At 39.8% G+C, this 23,310-nt stretch overlaps 1 protein-coding gene across 1 annotated transcript in view; it reads left to right on the top strand.

Annotated features, from left to right (window-relative positions):
• The window catches only part of LOC306869654 (ras-specific guanine nucleotide-releasing factor 2), a gene marked incomplete at its 3' end in the record, with an annotated part of 79,444 nt that overhangs the window by 35,683 nt on the left and 20,451 nt on the right, over nt 1–23,310 (top strand). The window contains exons 4-15 of the mRNA XM_079416504.1: nt 735–824; nt 987–1,240; nt 2,748–2,827; nt 3,163–3,356; nt 3,893–4,002; nt 4,760–4,878; nt 6,484–6,644; nt 7,575–7,641; nt 8,093–8,229; nt 9,630–9,712; nt 10,566–10,814; nt 22,796–23,202. Of these exons, the coding sequence (XP_079272630.1) occupies nt 735–824; nt 987–1,240; nt 2,748–2,827; nt 3,163–3,356; nt 3,893–4,002; nt 4,760–4,878; nt 6,484–6,644; nt 7,575–7,641; nt 8,093–8,229; nt 9,630–9,712; nt 10,566–10,814; nt 22,796–23,202 (1,951 nt within the window). The remainder of the gene's footprint in view (nt 1–734; nt 825–986; nt 1,241–2,747; nt 2,828–3,162; nt 3,357–3,892; nt 4,003–4,759; nt 4,879–6,483; nt 6,645–7,574; nt 7,642–8,092; nt 8,230–9,629; nt 9,713–10,565; nt 10,815–22,795; nt 23,203–23,310) is intronic.

The raw sequence follows: 23,310 nt of genomic DNA, 5'->3' as shown, positions 1-23,310 counted from the left end.
TTGTAGAAAACATTTGTATTGATGACATAAAAAATACTGTATATTCTGTGTAAATGCTGCATTTTGATAAGGGATTGTATTATTTGTTTTATTATAGAAACTCAGTATAATTTTTATTGTTGTGAAACTGAAGAAAAAAACATACATTTAGCATGTTATATGATGGCATTAAAACTAGAATAAGGAAACTGAACCATTAGCCACTTAAAGCAGGGTAGCTATAAAAGCCTTCAGATTATATGCAAAGATTTTTTAAATTCCAAACGAACACTTAACAAATAAAGAAAACACAACAAACATGACCATTACATATTATCTAGAGTGTACAATAGCACTTCAATAAACTCAAGTCTTGGCTTGTTCCTGCAGACCGCATATACTAGGAGATACGCTGTGGGGCATTTAGCCTATTTGCATCCAAAGTAAATGGCTGATAAAGGCTTGGTGAGAGAGCTTTGTGATGAAGGCTGTTGAATGAAGGAAGGAATGGAGAGGAAGTTAAGATGGTTATCTGATGTGCCAGCACCCACACAGGGTCTCAGTGATCCACATATATGACACACAAGGATTATTCATTGAGAAGGATGAGCGTTAAATACCTCAACATTATCTGATTTGTCAAATTATAACCACAGCGGCCCAATCATTTTGACAGTCACCTCCACCAATTTCCCTTCGCAAGTGTTTTGAACATTGTAATGCTCAGTCATGTTGTGTTTTGTTCTCTCTTAAAGATTATAGCCTTGAACAAAACTAAGGAAAGAATGCGTCCCTACCACGTATATCAGGAAGAGGAGGATCCTGATATAAAAAAAATCAAAAAGGTAAAGAACTTCAACATTACATGGCCAGAAATATGTGTACATATGTGTACCGCTGCCATATGGGCTTGTTAAACATTTAGCCAGGGCCATTGGTTTGAGAAGTCAATCTGTTTTGATCAAACTGTGACCACAAATGTTATTCTAGACACTTTGTCTCTGTAGGTCCAGAGCTTCATGCGAGGGTGGCTGTGTAGAAGGAAATGGAAGATTATTGTGCAGGACTACATCTGTTCTCCTCATGCTGAGAGCATGAGGAAGAGGAACCAGATCGTCTTCAACATGGTGGAGGCTGAGACAGAGTACGTCCATCAGCTTTCCATTCTGGTCAACTGCTTCCTGAGGCCACTCAGAATGGCCGCCAGCTCCAAGAAACCACCCATTAGCCACGATGATGTCAGTAGCATCTTCCTTAACAGGTGTGTGAGTTCGGCTTCTTTGGCAATGAAAACCACTCTGTCAAAAATCAACAAAGGCTCATTGGAAAAACCAGTAACCTGTAACAAATGTACCTCAGCCTACATTTTTGCAAACCTACAAAAATGTATCTGAACATATAATTCACTGCAGCTTTCAGCTGAAATAACACTAGAGGCAGTAAAACAGCAACAACTTTATTCCTTTTCACACAAGTAATGATTACAGGGACAGATTAGCAACTAATAAAGACTTCTTGCGTGTTTCCTTGCACAATATTATGTTATGACCTCAAAATAATTTTACAATAGTGCATGATTAGTGAAAACTAATATATTTAATGATTGCATCACATAACCAACTTCAAATGAATGCCTTTTCTGACATAGTTAACTTGCACTGTAGCTCACCTGGTACAGTACTACACATTCAGAGCCTTCATGTACAAATCTAGTGAAACACAAGCCAAGATAAAAGAACTCAGAGACTTGTAGAAGCAAGCTAATGGCATAGATGATTCAGCAAAAGCATTTTTATGTCATGTTTGCTTTTGTTCACATTTGCTTTTGTTGTTGGTTAAGTTTAGTGTTGGTGGAATGAGAGATAATCAACCTTCTAGCGCTACTCACTGGACATTTAATTTTTGAATTGCCACAATGTATGAAACAGCTAACATAATAGAGCGTTCCCAGATTCACATTGATTTGTTTCAGATAAAACTCTGTGCACTTTTAGTGCCGTTCATTGGACATTTCACTTTGAAAGTGTCAGGAAATATGAAACAAACAATGCCATTTTGCTGAAATTATGCACCAGGAATGTTTTTCCAATGATCCTGGGTTGTAAAAAATTTATACAAGAGAGCCTCTGACCCAGATCAACCAGGGTCGGTGTTGACACATAATTACTGCAGTGTTGTGACAGCTTGTTTGGATGATGATTTGAACTATTTCATCCACATCCTTCTGCAACACAGGCATAGGGCCAGTATTACTATTCTTTTGGCGTTAAAATAGGACTGTCAGGATTTACTAAAGACGCGCAGTGACGAATTAGCGCTGAAAAGGGAGTGGACAGTTATTTTTGCACCTGACTTTATTGAATATGAATTTGTCAGAGTTTCCCTTTCAGTTCTTTAATTTGCGCGTTGTTAGTTAATCACCCACAGAAATTTCCACGCCAATCGGTGCTGTTTTGTAAATGCGCTCTCGCATTAATTTGCCCTGCTTAGTAAAACTGGTCCTTAATGTTTGAAACATCTCAATCAAATGTGTTGATTATTTAAAACCTAAATAAAACATTGTATAAACGTTATACTGCATTTTAAACGAACTGCAACCAAAATACAACATTGTGTTTATTGGTGAGTGATTTATTTTTACTCACCTTTGGCACAAGGTGAGTGTTAAGCTTTGACCCTGGTGCCATGGAATAATCGGATTTATTGATATTTTAATAAATCCTTTTAAATATTTATTGTATTGATATACTCTTTTTTTTTGTCCTCAGTGAGACAATCATGTTTCTACATGAAATATTCCATCAGGGATTGAAGGCAAGGATAGCAAACTGGCCCACACTGGTTCTAGGTATGTCATGATTGTTACATTTTATCTCTCAGAATGCTAATTACCGCACTCAGGAGCAGCTATTCAGAACACACCATCAACAAAGACAGCACATTGCAGGCTGACACTAACATCAAGGACAAGCTGTTTCCGCTGACGCACAGCATCTCAATCAAAACCTTCAATGACGTCTGACTGTCTCCTATCTCACCATATACAGACACACACACTTCTGCAACAATGAGAGCCAGACAAAAACCCGCCAAAATCTTAAACCCAAGATAAGCATTTTCAAGCACTGCTGTGAATAAAAGAATCCGTTTTTAATGACTTTGACGTTGTTTTCTCCTTTTTAGCGGATCTCTTTGATATCTTGCTGCCAATGCTGAACATCTATCAGGAGTTTGTGAGGAACCACCAGTACAGTCTTCAGGTTCTGGCCAACTGTAAGCAGAACCGGGACTTTGACAAACTCCTGAAGCAGTACGAATCAAACGCTGCATGTGAGGGGAGGATGCTGGAAACCTTCCTCACATACCCCATGTTTCAGGTGCCTCTCTCGCACTCTCATTAGTGTCTTATTCAATTCCAGACTGATCACTGAAGAGCTTGATTTGTTCAATTAATTGAACTGCCACTGGGAATTGCTGGGTCGTGTTTCTACAAATAAGACATTTGTTTTCCATAAACCATTTGAGCGAGCTCTTCACACTCACTAACGAAGAGCCTCATTTATCACTTGAGTGATGTATCTCACCTGATGTATCTCAATTCCTCAAACATTCAAAGTAATCTTTTAAAAGTTTCCTGAAATCAAGGCCCAGACAGAATCTGTAGACCTTTGTTCTGGGGTGGTTTTGTGGTAAAGTCAGCAGAATTAAATTAGACAGAGAATACTATACACTTTGGCGAAAGCATTATCAAATTAGCCAAATTTTTTGAGTACCGAACATGTAACGGGCGAGGGACATATAGAACTTGACGGACATTCTGTGGGCACAGATTCTATGCGGGCCTGCTGATAACTCTCGCTCTATACGCTTTCAGTTTTTACAATTTTTCTCTCTTTATTCTATTGATTGACAGATCCCTCGTTATATCATCACTCTCCATGAGCTACTGGCTCATACACCTCATGAGCATGTGGAAAGGAAAAGTCTAGAGTTTGCCAAGTCTAAACTGGAGGAACTCTCCAGGTAAGGAAACCACCCTGAGAGGAAAACTTACTAAACAGTTGCGCATTGTATGTCAAGACCGTTTCAGACTTGTATGACTTTCTTTCTTTTGTGGAACACAAATGGGTGGAGACCAATGTCTTCCATTGTATGTGCAAAAAACCCATAGAAACATCTTTCAAAATAACTTCTTTTAGGTTTCACAGAAGAAGGAAGGTCATATAGGTTTGGAACAACATTAGGGTGAGTAAATAATGAAAGAAATTTCATTTGTGGGTAATAATACACTGAAATAGCATTGTGCCATGAGCATTAATTAATTTTCTCTACTTTATATATAAATCTCTAGAGCCCTACTATTTGAATATTCTGCTAATTCCACCGCAAAAAGCAGGTGTTAAATGGAGAATTCAACAGTAAATTAATTGAAAAGATAATTTTTTATTGATCAGTACATAAGCTGATTTTTGAATCGTTTTATATCATACATTAAATTGTAAATTAAATTGTAGTTGGTTCACATTTGAATTATTTTAGTGAATAATATGTCAAAACAATGCAGATAGTGCTTCAGCAGATGTAGTGAATTTCCTCCAGTTTTTTGCCCTTGGCATTAGGTAGTAGTTGTAAATACATCGACTCATCTTATACCCTGTGCTTCTTATACCCTGACATGTTCATTTACAGCTTTGCCAGATAACCAAAGTGGCAAAAAGTAAGAAGGTGAATGTCTCACGTTTCCATTTGTGAAACAAGTGTCGTGTTTGCATTGTTCCAGGGTGATGCACGATGAAGTGAGTGACACAGAAAACATCCGTAAGAACCTGGCTATTGAGCGCATGATCGTGGAGGGCTGTGACATCCTGCTTGATACCAGCCAGACGTTTGTGAGACAAGGTGAGTCGTGTTAACACCTCGAGCTGCCACCTGCCTGACACACTGACTAAAGCAGAACCAGCACCTGAGTGACAGCAACAGCTTCGGTTTGATCCCCTCTGGCTCTGAATTATTCATGATTTCACAATCGGACAGCATTGTCTCCAGGATTGACAGAGTGTCTGATGTTTTCAGTTGAGGTTATAATGTATTAGAATCCGGCCCTGTACTGGAGAAGCAGAAAACCAGGAGTAACAAGCACTTGGGGGGGCTCTACATATATGGAATAGGAAATGACATCAGCTCACCATGATTCATGTTCTTTTGTAGAATGAGTGACAGGAAAAGCAATTTCTTTTGTTGACTTTTCTTGTGATTTTAAAATATGTGAGCTCCATGAGTCTGTGTGAGAGGACTTGTGTATTGCAATCTGTCTACAAGTTTATTTTATATACTTTTATTTTATTTAATTTAATTTTATATTTTAATTTATTTATTTTATTATTTATCCTGTGTCCTTTCACAATATGTCACTGAACAATGACAAAGTTAAAATTAAATTGTACAGATAGCCTACCTTTCTTACAAGCACAGCAAAAAACTGACATTTTAATTTGAAAAGGTTATTTATTCTACTGGCTATTTGTACTGCTATACTATATAAAGTCTTATATTTTCAATGTGAGATGCCGATTTCTGAAAAAATGAGCAACAGAGAACATTGTTTTTATCTGTTTGAGTTGTCTCTGTCCACATACAGTGATACAATAAAGATCATTCATCATACATTTATAATCGTTCATCTTGTGCATGATGCACTGCTAAAATTTTAAATCTGCAAAACTGCTAAAATCTCCTCTGTAAAATGTTTATTTTTTAGCAATAATAAAATTGATTTCTTGTCAAAATAGTCTCTCCAGCTTTTTAAATGTGGCCTTAGGAGAGACAATTTTTCTCCTCTTGAAACGTTAACCCATGAACTCTCTAAGCATAAGATAAATATATTTAGATATATTAAAGAAACATTGAGAAAAAAAAAAAATATATATATATATATATATATATATACAAAAATTGTGTGTGTGTGTATATTTAAAATCATATCTTATTTACTCAAATGTAAGAAAGAGGGTGGGGAAACTACAGTAGCAACTAAAATATATACATGAATATATGCAAAAATAAATAAAGAAAAAAGAAAAGAAAAGAAAAAAGAAAATTTGTTCAAATTATAAATTAGCAAAAAATAATTAAATTATTATAAAAAGTGTTATATCAGTTTAATAAAGTGATTTAATAAAGTAAATAGATTCCCTTTTTGTTGTAAATAGGTTATTGTGTTGTCCTAAATATATATAATATACTTGTATACTTGCACATGGATACATTTTTTTTTGGACTCTGGTTTATAATTTCTGAATATGATTATTATAATTCCTTATGATTTCTGTCACTTGATTAAAAATCTCTCATGTTCCCTTTCTTCTTGTAATCTTTTGTTCAGAGGTAAAGGTGTCTTTGATCTTCATTTATCATTTGTGCTGATGTTGCTCTGTTGTCTCAGCTTGTTGTCACTCTATTAACAGTTTTATATTTTCTCTCTCTTTTCTGATGTCTTTCTCTCAGGCTCTTTGATCCAGTTGCCTTCAGTGGAGAGAGGGAAGCTCAGTAAGGTGCGTCTAGGCTCTCTCTCACTCAAAAAGGAAGGGGAGAGACAGTGCTTCCTCTTCACCAAGCACTTCCTTATCTGCACACGTAGCTCAGGAGGCAAACTTCACCTGCTCAAAGTACGTGACACAAATGCACTAAAAAAAAGTATTCCGTTCTGTGTTGAATGTATTGACAGGGCAGCTAGGGCATAGTGATTATAAAGCAAACCCCTAATGATCAATATCATAGAAACCCGGCAGCAAACATTTGATTATTGTAATGTCAAAAGGTTAATCGTGTGATGAGGTTTGAGCGTCCCCTATTCATTTCCTTCAGTCCCTACAGCCCTTGTCCGGATTTTGTGTATTACTCCTCTCACACTTTGTGACATGCTTTTGTGCTATTGTAATTGAATGGGTCAACCCTCAGGCACAATTTCTGAAGCTGAATTTCCTTGTGAGCTTTAAATAGGTATAACTAAGAGGGTTTTAAAAAAACTCTCTTAATACAGTTTATTTAGTTTGTGTACTAACAGTCCAGCAGTTTAAATGCATAATCCTGATTAATATAAAGCCAATCACCCATCCACATGCAGGACTCTGCTTTACATGCATCACAATAATATAGCTATACAGTATTTTTTGTTAATATACTAAATTAATTTGCAAAATAAAACAATTAGCTATTTTGCAGTAATAGCTGGAAATGAACTATAATCCAACTCCAGTAAAGCTATGAGTTCATACACACTTTGACCATGCAGAACAAAATATTTACTAATTTGTTTGATGCATTAACTAATCAAATTATTTTCTCAATTTTTTTTTCTCAAAAACACTTTGTTTTTGTTATCCAGCTAAATAATTAAGCTAAATAATTACCAGTTATTTAATCATTTGCCACAGCAAAAGGAGATTTATAAGAAAGCACTACAAAGGCTTTTGGAAAACACCTTTGAAATGTCTTTGTACATGAGATCCATCACAAAGCCATTATTCTAACAAACCATCAATATCAATATCTCCCTTTGTGATTAACCTCTCAACCTAATGGTTTGACTCTGGCAGCAAGGTGGTGTGCTGTCCCTGATTGAGTGCACTCTCATCGAGGAGCCTGACGCTAACGACGAAGATGGTGAGCCTGTTTCTTTGAGGCAAATTTTCAAACACATCAGCACAGATGAGTGGAGACATGCATCAATAGCTATATATTGGCTATTATTCATATACTGCAGGTTAATTAACTATTATAGACAGGTCAGAAAAGAGTCCAAACTGCCTGCTGTTTAAATGTCAAATGGGCAGAGATGATAATTGTCATGGATTGATTATCCACTTGAGGGTATAGAAAGATACCCAATTGCTAATTCAAAACTGCATCACAACGACCTTCTCGTGATCCCTGAAAATGGTCCCTAAGAGCTTATTTAATAAACATCACCACCATCATTGTGTTACTAAGAAGAGATACCTTCAGTTTAATTAGTTTTTATTGCCATTGTCTTCCTGAGTGGTCCCTCGGGACTGGTAAATTAGGATTTTCAAGCATGATTCATGATTAATTGTAACCTTCTGTCTGTTTTTAGCTAAGAATTCAGGGCAGGTGTTTGGTCACCTGGACTTTAAGATTGTGGTAGAGCCCTCAGATGCTCCTGCCTTCACTGTGGTGCTACTGGCACCATCCCGTCAGGAGAAAGCAGCCTGGACCAGCGACATAAGCCAGGTGAGAGAGAAGCCACATGTAACCAACAGCTCCTCCTCTGTGGTTACATTCAACTGCTCATGGGTATTATATTCAAAAGTTTGGGGTTGACAATCTTTTTAAAGGTTTAGTTCACCCAAAAAATGATAATTCTGTCATTAATTACTCACCCTCATGTCGTTCCAAACCTGTAAGACCTTTGTTCATCTTCAGAAAACAAATTAAGATATTTTTGATGACATCTGAGAGCTCTCTGACCTTCCATAGACAGCAATGGAACTACCACGTTCAAGGCCCAGAAAGGTAGTAAGGACATCATTAAAATAGCCCATGTGACATCAGTGGTCCAATCGTAATTTTATAAAGCAACGAGAATACTTTGTGTGCAAAGAAGACAAAAATAACTTTATTCAACAATTTCTTCTCTTCCGTGTCAGTGTTCTTAGTTCTCATAGCTTCATAACATTACGGTTGAACCACTGATGTCACATGGACTATTTAAACAATGTCCTTATTACCTTTCTGGGCCTTGAACGTGGTAGTTGCGTTGCTTTCTACGATCAGAAACTTCTCAGATTTCATAAAAAATATCTTAATTTGTGTTCCGAAGATGAGCGAAGGTCTTATGAGTTAAAAACAACATGAGGGTGAGTAATTAATGACAAAATTGTAATTTTTGAAAACTATCCCTTTAATGTTTGTGAAAAGCCTTTTACACTGATATTTTAAATTGTAATTTATTCCTGCCATGGTAAAGCTGAATTTTCAGTAGCCATTAATGAAAACATTTGTGATACAGTAGCCATGATTCTTTTTCACACACAAAAAAAAAAAAACAATTTTGATTTGTAGTGTATGAATTATTATTCTGTATATGCTCACTGATAAGCTTGGTCAGAGTTGTGGCATGGTTGTTAATGCACATGCTGCAGATGAAGTTTTAGTATCTAGCTTGCTTCATTTCTCATATTCAACTATATACAACCCTGTCTCTCTCTAGTTTCCTGTTGATTATAGGCATACACAGTAATAAAAATAATATAAAGATAACAGTGCCTGACACCTCATCTATAGTTTGTGCAATTACTCTGAACCATACAAATTCCCTGTAGCCTTTAAAAAACTAAACGAAAATGGCTCTACAGAAGAACTTGAACATAATATCTAACACCCACCTCACTGAAACTTCACACCAAGAGCCATGAGGTTAAGACTTGTTCCTGGAGAGGATCACTTTGTACTAGTGGACTGAACCTGGCTTACTGATGAACCCACAAGAGACATCTCTCTGTCCTTGAATCCCCCAGTCTCAAAGAAATTACAGTATGTCCAGTGTTTAGTGACTGGATTAATTATGCTGTTCTCTGTTCTTTGCTCCTTGGTTTGATGCCTCTCTTCATTTGAATTTCTGCTCTATATAGTGCATTGATAACATCCGCTGTAATGGCTTGATGTCCAGTGTGTTTGAGGAGAACTCAAAAGTCACAGTGCCACACATGATCAAGTAAGTCAGACCTTTGTTTATTGTGAAATGATGTGTCTTAATTGTTACGGGTCAGTGTTTTTGTAATAATAGAAGCATTTTGTAAAAGACCGAATGCCTAAAAATAATATTTCAACTAGCAAAAAATCACTGTTTTGAAATGATTAATCCTTCAAAGTTTTAAGTGCACAAAAATGCATCAGTTGGCCCAGTGAACATGAACTGAAGCCCTGAGTGCTGGCCCCTTGCACATGTGCAAACGCATCTGTCCAAGCTAAACACTGCAGTGACAATGAGCACACTACAATAAGGGCAACCAACCGGGACTAATTGATCTCCCTGCTGGAAAATATGTTGGCAATACCAGTCCAGAAAGCATTACAGTATTTCAGTGCAACTGTCCAAGTGATTGACTACCACTGGCAAAAAGGGCCATAAGCAAAGAATAACGATTTTGTATGTATGTATTTTATTTATTTAAAATAAAAGTGAGAATGTACAGTCAGCCCAGCTGGATGAATCTGAGTTTATTTTGCTATAATGACCAACTGGCTGTTTCTTGTTTATTGCCTTTGCACTTTTGAAATAATTTGAAATAAATATAGATATGAAATATTGATTTGAGTTTAAATAGTTTTAATACTCCACTTGTAGGTTAGCATAAAGCTTCTAATCAAAATTAACCACAATTTTCAAGTATATGTTACTATTATTACGCTACAATCTGTTACATTTGTTATGAGCTAGTTAACATATTTAGATACTATCAACTGTGGAAAAATTATTTCAGTACATCTCCGCTAATGCTTCATAATATCATCATAAGTGTACAGCATACAGACAGTAAAGATACTTTGGTTATGCTCCTCATTAGATCCGATGCGCGTCTCCATAAAGATGATGTTGACATTTGCTTCAGTAAGACGCTCAACTCCTGCAAGGTTCCTCAGATCCGCTACGCCAGTGTGGAGAGACTGCTGGAGAGGCTGACCGACCTGCGCTTCCTCTCCATAGACTTCCTCAACACGTTCCTGCACACCTACCGAATCTTCACCACCGCCACCGTGGTCATGGAGAAACTGGCTGACATCTACAAGAAGCCTTTTACATCCATACCAGTCAGGTAATAGAGCTCTTAAAGGGGTTAAAAGTCACCGCTAGAGCTGGGTAATGCAAATAAAAAAAATTATCTCTACTGAATATTTTACAGCCTTTTTTCTTTCAATGTCCAAAATATAATCTGTATATCTCAGTTTTTGTCTCTTTTCTCTGAATTAACTTAAATGTGACCCTGGACCACAAAACCAGTCATAAGGGTCAATTTTTGAAATTGAGATTTTCAGGAGTCACATGACGTGCTCATGAACCTAGTCACACTCGAGTAGAGCTCCGTACGTTTGGCCTCTTTTTGCTGAATTTTTCGTTTTGTTTTAAGTTTTCTTCATTGGTGGTGCTTTACCTGATGGCATGCAGTCATAAACAGCAGGAGTTGTCTCCATCGGCTTCTCAGATTAAGAAGCAATCCAAGCCACCGACCGAGAGCGATATGATGGACAAGATGGCGAACACTGTTACACACTTTCAGGACATTCTAAGAACCGAGTTGACGGCAATGCGGAACGAGTTCGCTTCTCACATGTCAGTTGTTCAGTCACTATGCTCTGAACTGGATCTTCTTACAGGGGAGTTCTCAGGGAGAACAAAAGAAAGTTGTTGCAGATCACGATAAGCGAGTAGCCGCGCTCCAGGTTGTGGACTTACAGGATCGCAGTAGGTACAGCGTCTGGTCGGATTGCCTGAAGGTTCTCTGAAAAGGACAACCCTATGGGCTTTTTGAAAAGCTCGCTACCGACGTGGCTCCCATCTCTGGCGAGCATAGAGATTTTGTGGAGTGAGCGCATCGCGTGTACACAAGGCTCTCCTCAGATCGCGCTAAACCACGGGTTTTCATTTTTAAACTGCTGCAGTACACGGACAGGGAGCTCATTCTGCGGGCCGCCAGACTTCATGCCCCAGTGAAAACTTCCGACGGAGCAACGCTGTCTTTCTTTCCAGATTTTTCTCCGGTCAACGCAAAAAGAAGTGCATTTGCGCCAATTAGGAAGGAGATGAGAGACTCTGGCATCCAGAATTTTCTCCTTTATCCTGCAACGCTGAAGGCCATTCTCAATCAAGGTGAACCTAAAATGCTACACTCCCCAGAAGCAGCAAGATATTTTCTCAGATCCCATTCATCCACCAACTCTCAGTGAACTTCAGCTGGACATTTGCTCTCTAATCGGAGAAGAGATGCTCTAAATGGTTAGGTGACTGTGTCTTTCACTGTTCACTTTAATGTTCACTTCTTAATTCATAGTTCATTTTTTAAATAGAAATACTACCTAGTCAATATGTGACTATGGGGCCAAATGTTGGTGCTACAGTAATGTGCAGGTTTTTGTTGATGCCACGGACCATATTAAAGGGAGCTGGCAGATCAAGGTTTGTTCTTGGTTTGATCTGCCATAGTTCATGGGAATGTGTTTGTTTTTTTGAATGGTAATGGGGAGGATGGGGGGTGGTTTAATGGTAGACTCAACTGGTTTTATTTTCAAACTTGTATTTTGTCTTATTATGCAGTAATTCTGTTTGATACCTATGACTGACCTTAATATTCTGAGTTGTAATATTAATGAGCTAAATGGCCCTCACAAACATACAGGGTTTCTGGATTTTTTGCGAAGAAGAAAGATTGATATAGTGTTAGTTCAAGAATCCCATTTGAAAGAGGAGGATATACGCAGATGTAATAAGTTTTATGAAGTGGTATCTCACTCATCTTCGGATACTAAAACCAGGGGTGTCCTAATATTGGTGGGGAGGACTTTAAATATCACTATTTTAGAGAAAGGTTGTGATACAAATGGTAGAATAACACATATAAAAACAATAGTGGTGAATAGGAATATTGTATTTCTCTCAGTATATGCCCCTTGTACTCCTGACCATACTTTTTTCTCTATTTTGTCAACCTATCTCTTGAAGTTTTCAGATTTTGAAATTGTATTGGGTGCAGATACGAATTCTGTAATGTTGTATATCCTAGATAGATCTGGACCAAAGGAATCACACTCTCAAGCTTTGTGTTCTGACAGACTTCGGCAATGTGCAACCTCATCCTCGTTGGTAGACAGTTGGCGTTTATTAAACCCTTCTGCTAAGTCTTTCACTTTCTTTTCTGCTACTCATAAATCCTATTCGCGAATTGACTATATTTTCATTTCTACTTCTTTATCTTCAGCTGTTCGTGATGCCGATATCTGTTCCTTATCTCTGTCAGATCATGATGGAAATTTGTGCAGATTATCTTTGATCCCTCGGCAATCTCGTGCCACTAGATGGCGATTTAACCCTAAATTGTTACAGTTCAGAAATAAATTTGCTGAGTTTATTGAAATTAACCAAGGTTCAGTGGATGATCCTCGAACACTTTGGAATGCAGTTAAAGGATTTATAAGGAATAACTCAATTTCAAATGCCTCTTTCCTTCAGAAAAACAGGCACAAAAAGATAGTTGAACTGGAATCTGTCAGCAGATAGACACAGGACTCAGATTATGGAAGAGGGCCTCTGCCGTTTTGAGGGCTGTGGGTAAACACCGGAGGGGAATTAACTTGCAGGCTTTGGAGAATCAGTCAACTGCAACGAGTGTGCAGGTATAACCTTTTGACTTGGGGAGATCTGTGACGAAGTCCACTCCGACGTGGGACCAGGGACGACGTGGAATGATTAATGGGACTAATTTTCCGGCGGGTAAGTGATGCGGGGTCTTGGAGATGGCGCAGACTGAGCATCCACGAACATCCTGGGAGACATACTGGGCCACCAGTACTGAGCTTGGAGGAGCGAGAGAGTACGCTGGCTGCCTGGGTGTCCAGAGCCCGGGGAAGCATGCAGGGAGCCCAGAAGGGAAGTCCTCAAGGAAGTGGGCATGTAGGTTTTGCCCTCTGGGCCTCCCAGCGGAGCGAGTTCGGTGATGGAGGCGATGCAGATCTGTTCATCCAGGGCCCACCGAATGGGGCTCACAAGGATGGCTGGAGGGAGTATGGGTTCAGGTGTGGAGGGTTCGTCGGGGGCATGGATACGTGAGAGGGAATCCGCCTTAACATTCTTATCTCTGGGTCGATACGTGATGGAAAATTGGAACCGGGTGAAGAAGAGGGTCCAGCGAGCCTGCCGGGGGTTTAACTTCTTAGCACTTAGGAGATATTCCAGGTTTTTGTGGTCAGTGATGACCGTAAAGGGGTGTTGAGCTCCCTACAGCCAGTGTCTACATTCCTCCAGCGCCAGTTTAATGGTGAGCAGCTCCCTATTTCCAATATCGTAGTTCCGCTCTGCTGGGGAAAGCTTCCTGGAGAAGTAAGTGTAAGTGGTATTGAGAGAGCACTGCTCCCACGCCGGTGGTGGAGGCATCCACTTCTACTATGAATAGGAGTTGGGGTTCGGGATGCGAGAGAATGGGAGCAGTGTAGAAGGCCTCCTGGAGCTTCTTGTAGGCGGCTCGAGCTTCGGAGTTCCAGTACAGAGACTTGGGTTTCTGACGGAGCATGGAAGTGAGGGGGACTGAGAGGAGACTGAAGTTCAGAATGAACCTCCGGTAGAAATTTGCGAAGCCGAGGAGTCGTTTGAGTTGCTTTACTGACTGAGGCTGGGGCCAGTCCCGGATGGCTTGGACCTTCCCCTGGTCCATCTGGATCCCATCTGCACTGAGGATGTAGCCGAGGAACTCGACCGTGGGGCGGTGGAACTCAACCTTCTTGAGCTTCAGGTAGAGGTGGTGTTTCCTGAGTTGGCGTAGGAACTGCGTCATGTGATGGCCAGGTTCCGGGAGTAGATCAGGATATTGTCTATGTACACGATGACAAACCGCTGGAGGAACTCCCAGAACACCTCGTTCATAAACCCCTGGAAGACGGACGGGGAGTTGGAAAGGCCATACGGCATGACCCGATATTCATAGTGGCCTGAGGGGGTAACGAACGCCGTCTTACACTCGTCGCCTTCCCGGATACGAATGAGGTTATAGGCGCTCCGCAGGTCCAGCTTCGAGAAGATGCGGGCCCCACGGAGTTCCTCGAGGGCGGCCGGGACCAGGGGAAGAGGATAAGGGAGCTTGACAGTGTGATCATTGAGGGTCCAGTAGTCAATGCAGGGCTGCAAGCCTCCGTCCTTCTTGCCCACGAAGAAGCTTGAGGCCGCCGGAGAGGTAGAAGGACGAATGAACTGTTGTTGGAGAACCTCCTTGATGTAATCCTCTATTGCCTTGCGCTCCGGGATGGACAGGGGGTATACTCGACCCTTGGGGAGTATAGCTCCAGGCAGCAGGTCAATGGCACAATCCCATGGCTGGTGCGGTGGTAACTTCGTGGCTGCCTGTTTGCTGAACACATCCTGGAACGCCATGTAGTCAGATGGGATCATCGCAACCTCACAAGGTTCGGGGCTCTCCACTAGGGTGGAATGAACTTGGAGCTTCGGGTTACTAACCAGGGGTACAGGGACATTGGAAAGACAGTTTTGGATGCAGGTTTTACTCCATCAGAGGATCTCGCTATCTGACTTCAGAGGAATGTTGAGATAGCCAGGGGCGTCCCAGGATGATATCGACGGTGGGTCCCTCCAGTACCAGAAAGGAAATTCTCTCCTGATGAAGACAGCCTACTTGCAGAGTGATCGGCAGAAACCGGAACTTGATGTGCCCACGCCCGAGCGGTTTTCCCTCTATGGTCTCGATCTTCAGCTTGGCCTGTCTCTGGCAGGGTAAATCAAGCTGTTTTAGGAGGACTTCTGAGATGAAATTGCCTGAGGATCCCGAGTCCACAAGGGCGGGTACTGAAATTAAATGACGTGGGGTGAGCAGTTGTACCGTTAGCAGTGATAGGGTAGAGATAGCAGGCTCCAATTGGAGGGTACTCACTGCTGGGCGTAGGGGACGAGTGGGGCACACCCGAATTAAGTGCCCCGGAACTCCGCAGTAGAGGCACAGCTTACACAGGTTATATCATATTATTAATTCAAAGAATAGTTTGTCCTCTCCTTGTGCAGTATTATCTCTAAATGCGATGAAAGCTTTTGACCAGCTAGAATGGAACTATTTATGGGCGGTTCTACAGCATCTGGGTCTAGGATTGAGTTTCATAAATATGATAAAAGTTCTGTATGCCAATCCAGCAGCCACTGTTCTCACAGGTGCTGGTCACTCTAACCCATTCTTTATACATCGAGGTACTCGTCAGGGTTGCCCGCTGTCTCTTCTGTTATTTGCCCTATCCTTGGAACCCTTAGCTCAAGCGGTCCGACAATCTGAAATGATTTCTCCCATAAATTTACGGAATACTCATCATCATATTTCTTTGTTTGCTGAAGATATCTTATTGTTTTTGGAGAAGCCGTCACATTCTATTCCTCATGTGCTGAATTTATTTGAACATTTTGGATCTCTCTCAGGGTTTAAAATTAATTGGAGTAAGTCATGTTTACTTCCCCTCAATTCTAAAATTGTTTCCATGTCCCTTTCTATATCTATTCCATTGGTTCTAAACTTTAAGTACTTGGGGTTACATGTTTTTCCTTCCCTGCAGGAAATCGTCTCAAAAAACTATAATGGTATTCTTGCCAAAGTATCCTCAGATTTGGAATATTGGTCTCGTCTTCCTACTTCTTTTCAGGCCCGTATATCGGTGATTAAAATGAATGTTCTCCCACGTATCAATTTCTTTTCTTCCATGATTCCTCTTGCTCCACGGGCTGGCTACTAGAACAAACTAGATGCATGTGTTTCACAGTATATATGGGATGAGAAACGTCCTCGTATTAAACTGACTACCTTTCAACGATGTAGATTACATGTAGGTCTTTCTTTCCCTAATTTTAGACTGTATACTCAAGCCTTTTCCCTCCGCCCTTTAGCAGTTTGGTTTGATCCTGACGCTTTTGTGTCTTGGAGAGCAATTGAGGAATCTATTGTTTATCCGTATAAATTGATGCATCTGAGTTCATTGATGCATTGATGCAAGGAGTTCCGCTTAGGCAGTGTAAATCTCGGTTTGGTCCCATTGTAACCCATCTCCTCTCCACATGGAGTTATGTTGAAAGACGTTCAAAACTAGCTACAAAATGGCATAGACATTCGCCTATTTTCCACAATAAAAACCTTTAGTCAGGCAGTACTCCATTTCATTGTCCGCAATGGACTCATAGTAAAGTAAACACTCTGGGAGATATCTATGATGATAGTGGTTTAAAATCCTTCCAGAATCTTAAAACTCAATATAATCTGCCAGGCACCTCCTTTTTTATGTATTTGCGTATTAGATCGGCCCTACGGCCATATGGGGTGCCTTGGAACTCTCAACTGCCTGTTCACCCTTTGTGCAAACTAATCCTTCCTTCTGAGGAATCTCCCTCCTCTGCTTCAGTCATCTATCTCTTTCTTCTTGAGCATTCATACAAACCTTTATCTATTACTACTGTTTGGGCTAAGGATCTTAATGAGGATGTGCATGTTTTATTTTCCGATCAGGTATGGGGTATGTTTAAATTGTCTTCTAAAAACCCTAATCACCAAATGATTAATTGGAAATTGCCGCATAGGGTTTTAGGCACGTTTTTGCATGTTTTTTGGGAGTGCCCTTCTCTCTCACCTTTTTGGACTCAGCTCTCACAGAACCTATCATATTTGTTGGGTACTGAGATATGTTTGACTCCACGCCATTTCTTCATGAATGACTTTTAGGACTTCACCTTGTCCGTCCAACAAAGATCTTTACTGTTAGCTGCTCTCACAGCAGCAAAAAAATTGCTGGTTAACTGTTGGAATCCTCCTCACACAATGGACAGACGAACCTGGACTGTGTATTTGTTGGACATTATCTCGATGGAACTCTCTACTTCTCGTATACATGGATCTAACGTGAAAACTGTTCATTCATGGCATTCAGCTTTTAATGTTGTGTCTTCTTTTCTAAAATCTTTGTAAAAATTATTTTATTGTTATTTGTTTATCTATTAATATTAATTAATATATTTGTATTATTATTATTATTTTTTTTTTTTTTTTTTAAGTCTACCAAGGGGTGGGATGGGTTGGGGTGGGTTCTAAATTTGTACAGCTGCTTTTTGTCTTGTACTACTGTTCCATAGAATAAAATTCAATAAACAGTTGTTAACAAAAAGAAATTGAGATTTTCATTGATGTATGGTTTGTTAGAATATGACAATATTTGGCCGAGATACAGCTATCTGAATATCTGGAATCGGAAGATGCAAAAAAATCGATAGTCACCCAAAAATGAAAATTTTGTCATAATTTACTCACCCTCATGTCGTTCTAAACTCATAAGACCTCCATTCATCTTCGTAACACAAATTAAGATATTTTTGATGCATTCTGAGAGCTCTCTGACTAGGGTGGCCATATGTGCCGTTCATATGGGACATGTCCTGGCCAGGATTTTAATATTGCCTAAATCATCCCAAGTAGTTTGACTTATGACATGCAGGTATTGTACATAATCGACCAATCGTGGCGCTGCGCGTTAGAAGGTGAGATCTACAGAGAACGATCAAATATGCAAATATGCGCATGTGTTTGTTCGTTCCTTTGACTTGAAGCATCACTGCGCACTGATCAAAAAAAAGACACCAAGGTAGGCGCGAGAGCGATTCGAAAGCATAAGGAGCCGTCTGCTCTGCTCTCTATAGCTTTCATGAATGTCACACAAAGATCTACCGGCACAGCAATAGAGAAATCCTGACAAGGACGCGTCCTGTAAAAATACCCCGAAATGGTCACCCTATCTCTGATCCTCCCATAGACTGCAATGTAATTAATACGATCAAGGCCCAGAAACGTAGCAAGGACATCGGTAAAATAATCCATGTGACATCAGTGGTTCAACCGTAATTTAACGAAGCTACGAGAATACATTTTGTACGCAAAGAAAACAAAAATAACAACTTTATTCAACAATTCGTCTCCTCCGCGTCACCCTAGAGTAATTTTGGAGAGTATCCACTGAACGTAAACAGCATATGCTGTTCTGTGTCAGTTGCGCCACCCGGTATACGTCGCTTACGCTTTGATCTGAACTAAAACAACGTATCCGCGTGGTAGAAAGTATTCTCGTAGCTTCGTAAAATTACGGTTGAACCCCTGATGTCACATGGATTATTTTACCGATCTCCTTGCTACGTTTCTGGATGTTGATCGTGTTAATTACATTGCTGTCTATGGGAGGGTCAGAGAGCTCTCAGAATGCGTAAAAAATATCTTAATTTGTGTTCTGAAGATGAACAGAGGTCGTATGGGTTTAGAACGACATGAGGGTGAGTAATTAATGACAGAATTTTTATTTTTGGGTGAACTATCCCTTTAAAGTTGTCCAAAATGAAGTCCTTAGCAATGCATATTACTAATCAAAAATTAAGTTTTGAAATATTTACAGTAGGAAACTTGCAAAATATCTTCATGGAGCATGATTTTTATTTAATAACCTAATGATTTTTGGCATAAAAGAAAAATCTATAATTTTGACCCATATAATGTATTTTTAGCGATATTAAGCTAAACTTGCTTCTGAAGTTTTAATCAGAGATATCTTTTTTAACCAAATTAGCCAAAAACACACATTAAAATCATCAGAGTAGTCAAATTGTTTGTGGGCTTTAATAAAAAAATTGCAGTTGTGTATATTCAATATATTGTAGCCAGTAGATTACAGCCAGTTCTATAGTTAAAGAAATCAGAAATTATATTTAAAGGACCCTGAGAAGAAATCATATTTAAAGTGCCCATAGAGAGATCTCACTGGTCCTGCTCCACATAAATATAGTCTGAATGGCTATAATTGGATTATGTCACACAGCAGTTTTATATTTTGTGTAGACAGGCAAATAGCTTGTCTCTGGAAACTTGTTGGATCATAGTCAGCTTTCTACATTGTGGCCTGTCAAATCATTTTGAAATAATACCATATATTCACACTCAAATGCTCTGTTTGATTGAAATATGTGAAAGAAACCACTAGGTGTATGCATCTAAAACACTGCTGTGAGCGAGAGTGAGTAGGGCATTTATCTCTGCATACATTTGTTCTTTTAAGTGGAAGAATGTTTTTTTGTTGCAAAAGCAGGTGTTCTGCCAAGGTAAATTGGTGAACTCTTGGTAACTTTTACCTGAAAAGTAGTTCAGAAAGCCTTAAAGTGCTCAACTATTCCTCCTCCATTTTCCTTGAATGTTCAGTATGGTTGTGCAGAAGCCTGTGTACCTCATGTGCAGATGCTTGTGGTCATTGTGAGTGATGTAACGTTTAATGTGTTGTTTCTGATGTTCCTCATCCCCACACCTACTTTGCTGTCACACAGGGTCCAGTATCACTCATTTGACCGCTTGTCCATTACATCCATCTGCCCAGACTACAGCCTGAAGATCAGGAAGATAGCACTGGATCAGTCAAAGTAACAAACCCATCTCTGTTACCCATTCACTTTTATCTCTGTCCATTTTCTAGTTTGTATCCTCATATTTTCCACTCCGTTTGTCTTTATTTTTGGGAGTCTTTATCCTCTTTTTTTGGAAGTTACAAATATTTGATTTTATTAAAGGGGTCATGAAATATTTCACTTCTAAATTTTTTTTTGTACTGTTCTCTGAGGTCCACTTATAATGTTATCAATATTTTTACATTAAAAAACATAATTTAGAAGTAATAGGCTATTTTCTTTCCTGTTTTAGAGCCCCTTCATCTGAACGCTCTGTTTGAATGGGCATGGTGGATTGTAGGCTCGTAAGTAAAGGTCCACTGTTGGGATTGGCTAACAGTTGTGCATGTTTGACAGTCTACATCCTTCACAGATAGATGCTGCTGTGATTTAGGTTAAAAACACATAAATACACATACCAAACGATCAGACAAAGCAATAGTGATCACGTCATAAAAACAGTTACTCACACTTGTGTGTTGTGACATAACTGTCGGATCCACTATAGTCGACACAGCATAATCTTTTAGTTTCAATCTTTCTGAAAATCCTGTGTCGAATTGTTCATTGTTTGTTAACGAATCTGTGGTCAAAGGAAGTAAACAAAGGACTGAATTCTTACTGATGTGGTCTGGAACTTCATTAAAAATAAAGTTAATTCACTCTTTCCATTGGGATCAGAAGGAAGTCAATGCAAAGACTCCACAACTTGGCAATGAACAATGATTTTTTGTCTTCGGAGGCATCTTTATCGTTTTGTTTCTGCATATACCTGCGTTATTTTTATTTATTTATTTAGTCATTTAGCAGATGCTTTTTTCCAAAGCGACTTACAAATGAGGACATAAGAAGCAATCAAAACCAACAAAAGAGTAACAACATGCAAGTGCTATTACAAGTCTTGAATAGCCTAACGCAGTACAGATAATTATTATTATTATTTAAAAAAAAATTTTTTTTATAAAAAGACATATAGATAAAATAAAATTAGAATAGAGAGTGCTAGAGTTAGAGGGTCAAGTAAAGATGGAACAGATGAGTTTTTAGCCGTTTCTTGAAGATGGGTAAGGATTCGGCTGCTCGGATTGAGTTGGGCAGGTCATTCCACCAGATGGGAACAGTTAATGAAAAAGTCTGTGAAAGTGTTTTTGTGCGTCTTTGGGATGGCACAATAATGCATCGTTCACTTGAAGAACGCAAGCTTCTAGAGGGCACATAAGTCTGAAGTAATGAATTTAGGTAAAGGGGTGCAGAGCCAGTGGTGGTTCTGTAGGCAAACATTAATGCCTTGAATTTAATGCGAGCAGCTATTGGTAGCCAGTGCAAATTGATGAACAGAGGCGTGACATACGCTCTTTTTGGCTCATTAATGATTAATTTTACAGCGGCAGTTTGGATTAATTGTAGAGGTTTAATAGAATTGGCTGGAAGACCTGCCAAGAGAGCATTGCAATAGTCAAGTCTGGACAGAACAAGAGCCTGAACAAGGAGATGTGTTATATGTTCCGAGAGAAAGGGCCTGATCTTCTTAATATTGTATAATGCAAATCTGCAGGACTGGGCAGTTTTAGCAATGTGGTCTGAGAAATTCAGCTTATCATCAATCACAAGCAGTTCTGTCTTAGCAAGGTTGAGTTGAAGGTGATGGTCCATCATCCAGCAAGAAATGTCTGTTAGACACGCTGAGATGCGAGCAGCTACCATCGGATCATCAGGATGGAATGAGAGGTAGAGTTGAGTGTCATCAGCATAGCAGTGATATGAAAAGCCATGTTTCTGAATGACAGAACCTAGTGATGCTATGTAGACAGAAAAGAAAAGTGGTCCAAGAACTGAGTCCTGAGGCACCCCAGTAGCTAGATGTTGCGACTTGGATACCTCACCTCTCCAAGATACTTTGAAGGACCTATCAGAGAGGTAAGATTCAAACCACTGGAGTACGGTTCCTGAGATGCCCTTTCTCAATAGGGTTGACAAGAGGATCTGATGGTTGACCGTATCAAAAGCAGCAGACAGATCCAGCAAGATAACCTACTTACACTACATGCGTGAATCAGTGGGTGGGGCTAAACAGGCAGCGATGTAGAAGCAGATGTTGATCTTCTTCTGAGGATGCGGTGTTTAGTCACACTATTACATCATACATTCCACAACCTTTGGTTTAGGCAGACTGGCTTCGATATAAGCTGTTTTTAGACTAATGAGAAAGTTTTGAGTTTTTAGACTTACAGGATGTTTTCATAGTACAGTGACCTCTTATATGTCAAAAGATCAAGGGAATTTTGGGTTCTCAGTTCATGACCCCTTTAAATATTGGATTCTCAATACTCCTGCACTTGCACAAATGCTATCATCCATTGCAGATTTTACATCTTGCAATGTTTTTCTGCTTTGTTACTGCTGTTTTCTCAATTTCTGAAAGCTGCAATCAATACTCCTCATGTGTTTCCAGAATGCATCCCAGAAACTGTTTGACAAGTGTGTTTAGTGGGGCTTGCAAGTACTGAGAACAGAACATGAGAGATGTGCCAGTGTTGCTCTGCCATTTATGCCCTATCTTTCAATGTTCTTTCCACAACTCAGATCCCTGGAGCTTTTCTTCGCCACCAACCAGAACCGTAGCGGGGACCCCGTAAATGACAAATCCCCAAGACTGTGTCGCAAGTTCTCATCTCCTCCACCTCTCTCCATCCCCTCCCGTACTTCCTCTCCAGTTCGCACCAGGAAACTTTCTCTTAATTCCCCTATTGGCTCAAAAGTAGGCATCCTGGATCTGTCCACGACCTCGTCATCTGCAGCCAGTAGTCCAACCTCTGCCAACCCCACCATCTCACCGCCACCGTCCAACAACAACAACAAGCCCCCTTTGGATCTTAGCCGTGGACAAAGTCCATCCTCCCCCGAACAGAGCCCTGGAGCTCTGGATGAGAATGCAGAGGTGTTGCGAATCGACGCCCTCTGTGGTAAACTGCGTCGCAGCATCAGGAGAGGTGAGCAGAAAATACTTTTTCTCTTTCTGTTTTAAAACCTATAGAGTTCCCCTGCTGTCTACTGCCTACTTCAGTAGGTGTCTTCCATGTCCACCTGAAATGGAACCT

The sequence above is a fragment of the Barbus barbus genome (assembly GCF_936440315.1).
Source record: "Barbus barbus genome assembly, chromosome: 5".
In the NCBI taxonomy this organism is placed as follows: domain Eukaryota; kingdom Metazoa; phylum Chordata; class Actinopteri; order Cypriniformes; family Cyprinidae; genus Barbus; species Barbus barbus.
This window is presented reverse-complemented; position numbering and strand designations above follow the sequence as displayed.